At 38.9% G+C, this 14,359-nt stretch overlaps 1 protein-coding gene across 1 annotated transcript; it reads right to left on the bottom strand.

Annotated features, from left to right (window-relative positions):
- Positions 1 to 6,929: 6,929 nt before the first annotated feature.
- On the bottom strand, positions 6,930 to 7,844 carry cdk5r2b (cyclin dependent kinase 5, regulatory subunit 2b (p39)). Its single transcript, XM_067410442.1, has one exon. The coding sequence runs from the start codon at positions 7,842 to 7,844 to the stop codon at positions 6,930 to 6,932; it is 915 nt and encodes a 304-aa protein (XP_067266543.1).
- Between the last annotated feature and the right edge of the window lie 6,515 nt (positions 7,845 to 14,359).

The following is a 14,359-nucleotide window of genomic DNA, read 5'->3' as shown; positions in this document are numbered from 1 at the left end:
AATCAAAATACCACAAGATATAAACTGGGAAAGTAAGAAAGAAATCCAAAACTTTTTTTTCTGTAATGTATCGAGACTAACTAAGATATATACCACATGGCAATGCATTTCAGTACTTTGTGACAAATGACTTTCTTGTTTAATTGGCTAGTTGCTTATTGATGTCATGATGAGGAATTTCTCCAGCATTGCTGTATATTGTGAGGAGAACCATAAGTCCCATCAGTGTGATCTGCATGTCAATAGCAGCTCTACTGGGCACCGCCATTTATAGCAAGATTAGTTTGCACTGACACACTGGTCTTATTTTAAATAGGCTCTAGTCTGGCCAACAGATTCTTGTTTAGAGAAAGGGTTTGTGCAAGTTTCCTTTCAACCAAAGCTATATCTGTAGCTAGTAATTTCCATCATTATTGCCCAGAGAAGGATTCAGCTTATTTAACAACACATAATCTGCTCCAATAGTAGATACACTAAATGTCTATGCTAAACTGAAACCGTACAACAATTATGAAACACTTATGAAACATGAAGGTACTACATAGCATATGTTTTTATATGGTTTTAACTTTTTGTGACCTATGATTTTTAATGTTTATATGTAACCCTAAAGATATAATTGTTACACCCAATTAAAGTAGGCTAGTAACTAAATACACAATTGTTGTTGTTATTATTAGTAATCTTTTTTATTCAAGAGATAATATAATATCTATACTATAAAAGGTCTGCCTTCCATAGGTCTCCTCTGTACTCTCTGAGCTAAGTCACTTTTATAATAAGCTCTTTTGACCTGCAGGGTGTCACTGAGTAGGTGAATGTACAAGAGTTAATCTGGACATTATCTGTGCTTATTCCAGTGCAGCAGCTTTTGCATAACACACAGGTGGGAGGAGAACATTTCCAATCTCTAAACAAGCATTTAAAAACACTTCTTCTTCACTTATTTTCCCTTCCTTGTAAACTCAATCACCAAGGCACTTAAAAATATCCAATACTTTAGTTTCTTATATAGTAACTTGTGTTTACAAGCATGGTGTCAACCTCAAAAAATCTTTGCTGTCACGGTCTTTCAAGAACAATTGCTATCATTGAAGGAAGTAAAGAGCGATCAGTCTAATTCAAGTTTGTTAAGGCCTATTAGCCCCCTAAATGGCTGCTGAAGTCATTGTGAGGCAGTCTTTCTGGTAAACACAAAGCTCTGTGACAGGAGAGGAGTGTTGGCTGGTGGCCCCTAGAGAAAGCTTAATGAGCAGTACGGCTTTGAATCTGCCAGTGTGATCTAGTGACTAACTCCTAGCCAGTGGGTGGCACTGAATGTATCATCCATTCAAGTCAGTCACGTAACACCCACTCTGACTCTATATATAGTCAACATCCTCCGTATCACTCTCCCCCAGAGAGACTGAAAAAAGTGAAATCACCTATGGCTCATTATTGTACACGAGGTAGCCTACTTAAACTAAATGTTCAGACAAATAATATCATGTTTTCAACATTCTATATTGTCAAAATTGTTTTACTATAGATTTCTGTTATTCACCTTCTTGTCATTCCATATCTGTCTGAATTATACAGTGGGTACGTAAAGTATTCAGAGTTTGTTATATTGCAGCCATTTGCTAAAATAATTTAAGTTCATTTTTTTCCTCATTAATGTACACACAGCACCCCATATTGACAGAAAAACACAGAATTGTTGACATTTTTGCAGATTTATTAAAAAAGAAAAACTGAAACATCACATGTTCCTAAGTATTCAGACCCTTTGCTGTGACACTCATATATTTAACTCAGGTGCTGTCCATTTCTTCTGATCATCCTTGAGATGGTTCTGCACCTTCATTTGAGTCCAGCTGTGTTTGATTATACTGATTGGACTTGATTAGGAAAGCCACACACCTGCTAATATAAGACCTTACAGCTCACAGTGCATGTCAGAGCAAATGAGAATCATGAGGTCAAAGGAACTGCCTGAAGAGCTCAGAGACAGAATTGTGGCAAGGCACAGATCTGGCCAAGGTTACAAAAATATTCCTGCTGCACTTAAGGTTCCTAAGAGCACAGTGGCCTCCATAATCCTTAAATGGAAGATGTTTGGGACAACCAGAACCCTTCCTAGAGCTGGTCGTCCGGCCAAACTGAGCTATTGGGGGAGAAGAGCCTTGGTGAGAGAGGTAAAGAAGAACCAAAAGATCACTGTGGCTGAGCTCCAGAGATGCAGTCGGGAGATGGGAGAAAGTTGTAGAAAGTCAACCATTACTGCAGCCCTCCACCAGCCCGCATGGAGTTTGTCAAGATGGTGAGAAATAAGATTCTCTGGTCTGATAAGACCAAGATAGAACTTTTTGGCCTTAATTCTAAGCGGTATGTGTGGAGAAAACCAGGCACTGCTCATCACCTGTCCAATACAGTCCCAACAGTGAAGCATGGTGGTGGCAGCATCATGCTGTGGGGGTGTTTTTCAGCTGCAGGGACAGGACGACTGGTTACAATCGAGGGAAAGATGAATGCGGCCAAGTACAGGGATATCCTGGACGAAAACCTTCTCCAGAGTGCTCAGGACCTCAGACTGGGCCGAAGGTTTACCTTCCAACAAGACATTGACCCTAAGCACACAGCTAAAATAATGAAGGAGTGGCTTCACAACAACTCTGTGACTGTTCTTGAATGGCCCAGCCAGAGCCCTGACTTAAACCCATTTGAGCATCTCTGGAGAGACCTAAAAATTGCTGTCCACCAACATTTACCATCCAACCTGACAGAACTGGATAGGATCTGCAAGGAGGAATGGCAGAGGATCCCCAAATCCAGGTGTGAAAAACTTGTTGCATCTTTCCCAAAACGACTCATGGCTGTATTAGATCAAAAGGGTGCTTCTACTAAATACTGAACAATACTGAGGGTCTGAATACTTAGGACCATGTGATATTTCAGTTTTTCTTTTTTAATAAATCTGCAAAAATGTCAACAATTCTGTGTTTTTCTGTCAATATGGGGTGCTATGTGTACATTAATGAGAAAAAAAAAAAGAACTTAAATGATTTTAGCAAATGGCTGCAATATAACAAAGAGTGAAAAATGTAAGGGGGTCTGAATACTTTCCGTACTCACTGTATATACAGTTTCTTTATTCTATTTGGAGCTTGACAGTCACTGGTCACTATATGCTTTTATTGTATGATGAAGAGCAGCATGAACATTCTTAACTGCTCCTTTTGTGTTCTACACAAGAAAGACAATCATTGATTACATGAGGGTGAGAAAAGTTTTGCATTTTTAAATGTTAGGTGAACTTTCCTTAAAACAAAAGAAATATATTCTTTGCAAAAAAGTATAACTTTAAGATTTCTAAGCCGTTTGCTTGCTTGAAGATGAGAGCTTCCTTTGGTTTTTCTTGACGTGCTCATGGGAAAGATGTCTATTCACTGACCTGTCAACAGAGTATTACCACTGACACTTTGATTTTCAACCTGCTATAACCCATTTCCACTAATCTGGGATTGGTTAGTGGAAAACCTTAGGTAAGATCTCTTATACAGTATATATAGCCAGGGCACAGTGTCATAGGGTCAAACTGACGGTGAGGAAAGCCTCCTGACAGATTAAGGAACCATTTTAACAAGTACAAAAAAAGAACTAATCATCCTTTGCTTGGCACTTTGGTTTTGGTCTCTTGAGGTAAACACTTGTTTACTAAGGATCCAGTAGGTGCAACTAATAAGAAACATACATACACCAGACAGAACATATTAGTGTCCAGTGTTTTGGAATATTATAAATGTATCACTTGATTTTTTCCATTCACTTTCCATTCAGAATTGAATGGAGAATTCCTAAATTTGAATTAGCATTTAATTAAATTGAAAGAAGCACAACTAAAATTAACTGAAATTCATATGACTGCAATAAGTGTTATTTTAAAGCAAAGTGTGACAAACACCGAATTGGATGAATGGATGGGTATAGATGTACCATTAAAGGGTTAGTTCACCCAAAAATGAATTACTCACCCTCATGTCATTCCACACCAGTAAGACCTTCATTCATCTTCAGAACACAAATTAAGATATTTTTGATCAAATCCGATGGCTCAGTGAGGCCTCCATTTACAGCAAGTTAAATTACACTTTCAAATGCCTAGTGGTTCAACCTTAATGTTATGAAGTGACGAGAACAAACTAACAACTTTATTCAACAATATCTAGTGATAGACGATTTCAAAACACTGCTTCATGAAGCTTCAAAGCTTTACAAATCTTTTGTTTCGAATCAGTGGTTCAGAGCGTGTAACTGCCAAAGTCACATGAACCATTGAAATTTCGAAACACTTATGAGGTAACTAAGCCTTGTTTACTGAAATCAAACGTGACTTTGGAAGTACACGCTCTGAACCACTGATTCGAAACAAAAGATTCATAAAGCTTCAAAGCTTCATGAAACAGTGTTTTGAAATCGCCCATCACTAGATATTGTTGAATAAAGTCGTTTTTTTTTTTTTTTTTGGCGTACAAAAAGTATTCTCATTGCTTCCTAACATTATGACCACTGTAGTCACATGAACTGTTTTAAATATGTCTTTAGTAGCTTTCTGGGCGTTTGAAAGTGTAAATTAACTTTAAGTTAAGTAATTAATTACAGAATTTTCATTTTTGGGTGAACTAACCCTTTAAATATAGACCTATACTTAAAGGATTAGTCCACGTGTAAGCTTTTTGAAGAACACGGAAAGCGGAAGCACGTACAAGGTGATCATTTGTGTTTATAAAGCATATACAGTTGCATTATTTTTTCGTTTCGCTAGATAAGACCCTTATTCATCGTCTGGTATCGTTTAAAGCCCTTTGAAGCTGCACTGAAACTGTAATTTTGACCTTCAACCGTTTGGAGGCCACTGAAGTCCACTATAAGGAGAATAATCCTCGATAGTTTTCCTCAAAATTTCTTTTCGACCGAAGAAAGAAAGACATGAACATCTTGGATGACATGGGGGTGAGTAAATTATCAGTAAATTAGCATTATAAAATCAATTATTTTATTTGAAAGTGGACAAATCCTTTAAAGGCATATGAGCTGCAAAAATATGGAAGCTTGAGGTGTTGCTTACAACAGAAGCTTTAAAAATAGAAGCTTCAAAACTGGGACATGTGTTAATGGCGAGCTAATTTCCCACTCGAAAACTACTTGAAGTCATAGCCTTCGTGACGTATTTATAGTGTGCATGTGGCCACGCGCTGCTCAAAGACAAAGCTCGTGAGGTTCTGCAGCGCTGTGAACGAGCGATCCTGCGGTTACTATAGAGACCGACTGAAGAGACGAAGCCCCGGTTCACATGTATTCCGCTGACCCAGAGAAGCCGCTCTCACAGACTGCAGCAAATTCCGGCCAATGAAACTCCAAGATCATTCATGTCCAGCGTTTTATTCACAATTCCGCGAGACTCGCTCATTCTTGCTTTCAGATGAACGGGATTGGCTGATGAACAAAACGTCCCACAAAAAATAAAGAAATAGTCTGGAGTGAAGACATAAACACGATTTATATCCATCTGTAAATTAATTGTAGACTAATAATTAATACAAACCCCCCTCCCCTTTCATTTTTCTAAAACTTTCATTAGGAATCAAAAGGGAAAAGATTAAAAATGCTAAAATAATCAACACGTAAAGCATAGGCGCTAGGCTACTTAGAAAAATAAATAGATATTGTAGCCTGTTAGTTTTCACGAAAAGTAATTACAAATTTTAGAGTTTTCGAGTTTTAGAGATGGTGGAGAGATGCCCCAAAGTTAGAGACAAAGGTTAAATGGAAGCCAAATGAGCTTATATATGGCAATACGTATTTTACGACATGGGTAATTTGTACGTTTTTTGTTAAAGCGTACCTAACGAGTTGCTAAATTCGTATGAATTCGTAATGACCCCCTAACCCCGCCCCTAAACCTGCCCATCACTGAGGTTTAGACAAATTATATGAATTCTTACTAATGAGGTCGTAAAAATTAGCCACCTCGTAAAATATGTACGAATTGGTCGTGATATAGCTTTGAATATTTAGTCAAATGGCACGTGGTCAGTGCATTAATAAGCTCGATGCATGCATTATTGATCAACAAAACCAGTCAGACTGGGATTTATTTCATTCAAGCAATGTCAAAATATAAAATAATCTCTAAGCAAGATCTGCCCATTTTTCCTCAAACCATTGTGAATAAAAAACGCATTTTCCTATGATCACACATGGATTGGCACATAGAACATCTCAGTGAAGAGAAAACGCTTTCAAGTTTCACATCCAGAATGGCTGGAGACAGGCGTCAGTCAATACAGCAACATGAGCACATATAATTCAGGTCAGCACCTTGGATAGTTCCATTCACATCTCTTCAAATGAAGCTTTATCCTCCTGAGACCCAGCCAGTCTTGTCCACTGTAATATATATAGCCTACTGTAGCAACGTCCAATCTTTAATGATGTGGCCAATAATAACATCAATTGTAGAGCTAAAAATATGAATATTGTGTTTGTTATACACCAAACATTTATGTAATAATGCATTGCATAAAAAATAAAACTTTTCTTTGGGTCTCAGGAGGATAGTGACCTAGATAACACAGTAATGACAGCTGAGACTGGCAATTATTTAGAATAAACGTTTGTACTTTCCCTTTTTATGTAAGAATGTGAATCACATCAACAGATACAAATCTATACGACATGCATTTAGCATCGGTGAAGCCATGTTGGCTAGTATAAATCACTACACCGGGGCTATTTAATACTGTTGTTAAAACAAAACCAGCAAAACACTGTCATAAATATTGATAAATCGTCTCGTGGTGCAACGCAACAGTCACTCAAGCAGAGCAGATTACAATTACATCCAGTAAATCAGTAGTAATTGATATCTGCTCAGATTTTGATCACATTTAGCGGTCCAGTTCGCTTCCATCCTTCTTATCTCCTTCGTTTTTTAAGTCTTGGAAAACCTCTGTGAAAAAGTGCGGATCCATGTTAATCTGCAGCATTTTACCGCTCAGTTTATCGATGACATCTAACGAACGTTCCCAGAACACGTCCGCGTTGGTGTCGACCATGAAGGGCTTGAGAGGGTACGAGATCTCGTTTCCGATGTAGGAATACGCCAGATAGAGGCAGGTCAGAAAGGTCCCGTGGAGCTCACGTGGATTGTCAACATCATTGGTTACAGTTTCCCTAACGAGCAGATAGACGAACACGAGGTTAGCAGGCGTGATGAACCCGTGGTCCTGCCAGCCCTGCAGCAGCAGAGTCCTGTCCACGTTGCGGAACCAAAGGATGACCTCACTTGAGGTTATTTCCTTGACTTTGCAGCACCGTTTGCACACGAATTCACCTAGGCATCGGAGCAGCTCCCCGGTGGAGGCCTGGACGATCACGCGCCTTGGCGAGAGGAGCGACCGGCTGCTGGGCTGCTTCTGAACCGACACCAGTTGCTTCGCTGAAGTGAGCTGGTCCTTATCCTGAGCCAGATGAAGCGGAACCGTGGGAATGGGCACCGCGAGAGGTCCATTTTTCGTTTTCCGCTCGGTGTTGGTCGATTGTTGCGATTTCCTGAAGTTCTCCTGGTTCAGATGCTCGACCTGGCCGTCGCTGCTCTCTGGCAGCAGAGGAAGATTCGGATTTACTTTCTTGGCACTTTTTTTCTTACCCGATGAAGTCACTAGCCGCTTAAATGTGAGCATGGACACGACCATTGACTGCTTTTTAAGGCTTTTCTCGATTTTTCCATTGGCTTCGTCTCCTTCATCTTCCAGAATGGTCCCTTTAGTTACTATAGGGGATACAGATAGCACGGTCCCCATTTCGCAAGCGACAAAAACGTTATGATACGGCCCTGCGCGCGCGGAGACGTCGCAATAGAGCTTGAGCGTATCAAATCAAGTGCAGCTCCATTTGGTTAGTATAAAACATGCAGGTTAGCAGGTAAACTGACAGCCCATCAGAAAGGAAATTCCAGAGCAGTCACACTCCCTCCACTTCTTCTGCAGTAGTGACTGCAAGCCTGTCGCGCATTGCCTACCTCAACTAGAGGGGATTTGTGGTAAGCCAAACCAATCTGACATCAGCTTCTGTTAACCGGGATTATCCTATAGTGTCTGTGTAATTAGCCAACCTGAGGGCTAGAGAAGACGAATGACAGTCTAAAGCACCAATAGAAACAAACGCCTGCGTCCACATTATCATTTCAGAAGGTACAATTTTTAGACCGCATGAGCCAAGTATAGTTCTGCTATTCCCAGACAGGGTACAATTCTCTCATTGGAGACTCCATTTCACCTACTTAACAGTTCATGTGTTATAAATTAGAAAACAATGACAAGAGGGTAACCAAGATGAATGCATTGAGAAATTGCTTAAAAAACAATGTAATAAAATAATATTGTTTTTAATAATCGATGGCCTAGACTAGGTTTTCTACACATAGTATTTTTTAAAATCATATAAATAAATAAATGAGAATTTTCCTAACCTACTGCAAACGTTTTGATGTTTCAAGTACTCTTTCTTGTCAGAAATGGAGGTTATATGAGTAGTCCTTTAAGTTTCCATGAGATTAGGAAAGGAATGACAAATTAATTCCAGGATCAAGCTGCTCTGGGATTAAAGCAGTCAACATTAACATTTGCTCTATAGTTAGCCTAACTATAACTAATTGAAGCATTATTCATTTACTAATATTTGTCAGGATACAGATGCCGTGTAAGTGCCATACAGAGATTTTACATTATAATTGATGCAACAGACTGAATGCAAATGTTACTTAAATTCCCCAACCTTGTTTTTGTGTTCCTGTGCAATTTAAATGGTAGTGGTTTTAGTCTGCTAGCCCCATGCTGGTCTCCCATCTGTGGTCTCCCATCCGAATGACAAAAAGGCCTGTCTGATCAGCTGGCAGGCAAGATTCACTTTAATACACTCTGAAGTACCTATGAATTATACAAAAAATGTCTTATAGATGTTTGCAGTGCATGTGTAAAACTGAAAACAAATAAATACAATTACTAATAATTGTATGAGTAAAGATTATACTCTCAATATGAGTATTACTCATACAATTATGAGTAATTGTATTATCTTTGAAAATATGGCATGTTCCAGTGCACATAATTTGATGATAAAACATACTCTAGAAAATAGGACACTGCGAAACCCAGAGTGGTAGAACAGTGGTAGAACTGACAGTACTGCAGTCAGAGCAGCATGTCTGTCTAATGAATATGCAGGAAGAGGGTTATGAATATTCACCTATTGCAGCAACTTCGCACAGTTACTGTTGAAAGCAATGTGTCTGAAAAGAAAATAATTCCTTCTCTCTCCTTCCCTGTCTGTGAATCCAATACTTTTCTACTAAAGGACAATGAAATTATCTTTAATAATAACAACAAACCATCTGTATAATTGTTGTGGCTCTCTGTTTTTAATCTTTAAGCAGCTATTTCGTTTTAATAACATAACTCAAAGTCAGAACCAGCAGTTTCCAAGTTTGTTAATATTACTTAAGATATGAATCAGCATCGTTGTATCTATACGGCAACTGTTGTGAGGCAACTATTGTGGATGAAGTAGGCTAATTGAGGAGTCAAGGATATGTGAATTATGTCATATATTTACAGCAAAATAAGAACATTCTTTGGTAAAGCCAGATGACTACATAGAGCAGTTAAATCAAGGCTGTTTACTGCCACTGCCCTAATGTAATCTTTTAGTCATTCCCTGCACTCTTTCGCCACCTTGTGGTCAGTTACTAAAAAAACAATCTACAAATACAATAAAGTAAAATTGGTTTAAAATTGTGACACTTTCCAGATGCATGAGTTGTTCATTATATATATATATATATATATATATATATATATATATATATATATATATATATATATATATATATATATATATATATATATATATATTTGATTGCACATTTTTTAGGTAATCACGTTTAATTGCAACATTAAAATTTTCAAAATATTTTTTTATGAAGGCCAGTATCACCAATACCAATATTAATTGGCCTAATTTTAGCCATTAATAAAAGCCATTCCTTTAATTTAAGTAAGTTTAAAACAAATCACATATAATCATTATAATAAATGGCATATGTATTACCTGCATGCCCTTTAATATATCAGGACTCAATGCTAAGGATTTTTTTTTAAATTATTGGCCCAGTAAGATGGGTTAAGATTTTTACTTGCCCTACCATAGCATACAGAAATTGAATAGTTATCAAAGTCTTCATTGCATAAATTATAAATTAAAAATAGATTAATCCTTATTAAAGATAAAAAAGTTATTCAGTCAAGTGAGTGATTTTCTCTTTGTCTTTTGTTCGATTTACATTAATGACAGCAGCAGGTTTATTACGTTGCTGTCACTTTAAACCTGACACACATTACATGGATCTGACATACATCCCATTTTATCACAACTCTTTATTTAACACATTTAAGACTAATTACAAGGGTACTCAACAAAATGGGCATTTTGGTATAATTCTGTGTGTTTTTTCAAGTGTGAAAGAGGAGAGGCAAATGGAGTAGAGGTAAGGGTGCACAGTGACCCCCTTGTGGTGCCGACACAGGTATCTCCCGACTACTTTTTTTAAAATATTTTTTTTTAGTTTTTTAAATAGTTTTCTAAAAGAAAAAAAAAAGAAAAAAAAAAGCCTACTGCTTATAAATGTTCAAAAGGTCTTCCAGGTTTGTGGAATTGCACAGACCAGCCGCTAGTCATGTGCCTGCCACTTAAAAGTGAGACACAGCATTTGGTCCTTGGATTTACAGAAATCATTCTCAACATTGCATATCTAATCATCTTCTGATGAACACATAATTATTATTTGAATTATCACTCAATGAGCCATTTAACCATGTATGACTGGCTTTTGTCTTTCAAACACATTAAAAATTTAACCCCCCCCCCCCCCCCAAAAAAAAAAAAAAAAACATCCATTCACATTTGCGTGTAATTCAGGGTGTCACGGCTGGATCAGGCAAGATAATTCACAAAAGCAAAAACACTTGTAACAGTGTGCTAACACAACAAAAACAACATCAGATGATAAACTTGAACTTAGGGCAATATAATGAAGGTAATGAACTAAAAGGAAAAAGGTGTGAGTAACTAATCAAAAACCATGGTAACTAATGATGAGCGGGAAAATGGAACAAAGGAAACAGGAAACAATGAAAGACAAACTAAATGTCCATGAAAATGAAACCAAAACAATAACAGAACATGACATTACTCCCCCCTCCCAGAAGGCACATCCTCTCGACAGGACTAAATAACAAATTCCAAGAGAGAAGGGAGGGTGGGGGCTCTGGAGGAGGACGTTGAGCTGGAGAGTGATGTGACCAAGGAGGGGCTAACAGAGGAAACCACCATGGAGCGGACGATGGAGAGAGGAGCCAAGGAGCCAGAGGGAGGATCCAAGAGCACAGCTAGGAAGAAGGACCACAGTGGAATCTTCAGTGGGAGGAGCCAGGGTGAAGTCACATGTCTGACCACCAGCATGGGAGCAGGAGAGTTGGAGACCAAGGAGGAGCTGATGAGACACAGAGACCAGGTGACATTGTAGGTCCTTGAGTCCAAGGCGGAGTCCTGGTGATGAGCTGCCAAGGTGGAGCCAGGGCACCGGAAGACTGAGGCGCAGGCGGTGGGACTGAGGGCCAAGGTGGAGCAAAATGGAGCCAAAAGGTTGGAGGGATGATGCGCAGCTGAAGGTCCGGAAGTGGAGCTGGAGGGACGATGGAGCCCAGTGGAGCCGTGAGGATGACGGTTCCATGTGGAGCCGACTGGTCGCCGAGCAGAGGTGGACATCAAGGGGATCACCACGCCAAGGTGGAGCTGGAGACCGAGAAGCCCAAGGCTGATACGAGCAGTCAAGTGGAGCCACCAAAGGAGGAGCCGAAGGGAGCCAGCAGAGGTGGGGCCCGAGGAACTGGATAAGATCGACAGAGGTGGAGGGAGTGGGAGGCTGAGTGGGAACATCAGCGATAAAAAAAAGACTTGGTGCTGGGTGACGAAACAGACTTGGTGCTCAACAACAAAACCAGCGGATGAGGAAGTGCTTGGGAACAAGAAGTCATTAGGAAATAGATCAATCCAGACTGAGATAAACCGAATTTTGATGCTGGAGGATGTGGGTGACCACTCACTTTATCACCCAGTTCCACCAAAACTCTCACCGGAATGAATGTATGAACCAGCTGACATACCTGATCAGACTGAGTGGCAGGCTGTGTCTCTGGGACAGATGAAGCTGCAGGCTCTGGCTCCATTGCGGGCACTGGCTCTGTCTCAGGATCTGTGGCGGCATTAGCTCTGGCTCTGGCTCTGTGTCTACACTGTCAGAAAAAAGGTACGGCGCTGTCACTGGGGCTAAACCCTAAGGTACAAAGGTAAAAAGGTACTAATATGTACCTTTTAAGGTACAAATATGCACCATTTAGGGGTAAGTAAGGTACAAAGATGTACCTTTTCACTTTTGGACCTTAGGGTACAGCCCCAGTGACAGCGCCGTACCTTTTTTTCTGACAGTGTACAGTGCACTCAGGCTTCATTTCCATGGTAGGCGTGGGCTCTGGTTCTGCGGTGGTTGTGGGTGATGACATCAACAAGGGGTAAGCAAATTCCAAACACTGAAGAATGGCTTCCTGCCACGTGAGATCCCCCATCTCTGGAAAGTCCAGTGGTCTATAATAATTCACTCCCATCCAATAAATAGATTTCAGAGTGGTATTATCCAGACAGGAGGGCTGGGCCAACTTACAGAATCATAAAGGTAGATCCTCACGGGTGAGGAAAATGAAGGCTGCTGCTAGATCCATATTTGAATTCAGTCTGGTGTTACGTCACAGCTGGATCAGGCAAGAATGTAAGGCAATGCAAGGTGGATCTAATTGCAGAACTTTAATATACAAAAACAAGACTATAATCCAACAAGACAATTTACAAATACAAAAACACAAACAACACCAGACAATGAACTGAATGAACTTAGGGCAATACATACACAAGGTAATGAAATAAAAGGAAACAGGTGTGAGTAACTAATCAAAAACCATGGTAACCAATGATGAGTGGGAAACAAGGGAAATGGGATATTTGATGATTATATGTTTCAGAGAGATCAGAAAGTTAGTAACATAATCCATTTCATTGTACATTTAAGGTAAAAAATTACTAACTTTCCAATCTCTCTGATATGCATACAAGGGGTTGCCACCAATATCATATATATATATATATATATATAAAATAACTAATAAAAAATTACTTATTAAAATCCATTGTTTTAAATGCTACAAGTGAATTTAGGCATCACAGAATACAGAATAAAAAAAAGAACATTCATTTTGAGATTTGCTTAGGATTACACTTATATAATTACATTATCAGTGTTTTTAAAAATTAACTTTAAGTGAGGGTGAGTTGACAGCAAAGGCAATCTAAATATCAAAATAGGGGAAATTAACATGCACAATTGAATATCTGGTATCGGCTGATACCAATAAATATAAAAATTCAAATGTCGGCCCATAACAAATATGATACTGACATATCATAAATCCTTAATTATGAAAATATATAGCCTACCCTGGCTTTCTAAAAGTTTCAGAAATGCACATTTCAGTTAATTTAATCACTACAAGGACAGAAGAGGGCACCATCTACTAAGTGTCAGGGGTGCAAGCATTTGGAAGAAGTGCAAAATCCTGATGATAGGGAGAACTGATGATAGCCCCTGTCACCAACACCCTTCAGCACCTCAGGCTAATATTTAATAACCCTAGGCAAGAGCTAGCGAAATTATACACCCTTGGGTCCCTATCTGTCTAATATTCTCACTCATGACAGAATCCTGCTTTCAGCCGAGGCACTGCTGCCAACAGCAAAATCTCTGAACAAATGCTGACTATACCTCCCCAGCTGTTAGCAGAGGAATAAGCTCTTCATATGAAGGACAACCATTTATTCAATTTGTCCACATTTAGGTTGAAATACTTAGAAAAAAAAAACACCATGAAGATGTTAAATACATTGCAGTTTATGGAATTATGTAATAATTAAAAGTTATTCACACAATTGAATGTGTACTCCACAATAAAATACAATCCTACCACAATTAATTATCAAACATGTTTAATGTATCAAACAAGGGATTTATGGGAAAGAACTATATGAGCAATCTGTGCCAATGTTAATAAAGAGAAAAACTCAATGAACTCAACTATGTCATTGTGCACAATAGGCTGTGACCTGTTTCATTTCTCTCTTGCCCTGTAAAGCACAAGAATCTGTCCACCTCTTT

This window comes from Chanodichthys erythropterus, chromosome 14 (assembly GCF_024489055.1).
Source record: "Chanodichthys erythropterus isolate Z2021 chromosome 14, ASM2448905v1, whole genome shotgun sequence".
Classification (NCBI taxonomy): Eukaryota; Metazoa; Chordata; class Actinopteri; order Cypriniformes; family Xenocyprididae; genus Chanodichthys; species Chanodichthys erythropterus.
The sequence above is the reverse complement of the archived record's forward strand: the minus strand, read 5'-3'. Positions and strand labels throughout refer to the sequence as shown.

Excerpts from the sequence above, each read along its gene's own strand:
- cdk5r2b (XM_067410442.1), bottom strand. The coding sequence starts at position 7,844 with ATGGGGACCGTGCTATCTGTATCCCCTATAGTAACTAAAGGGACCATT.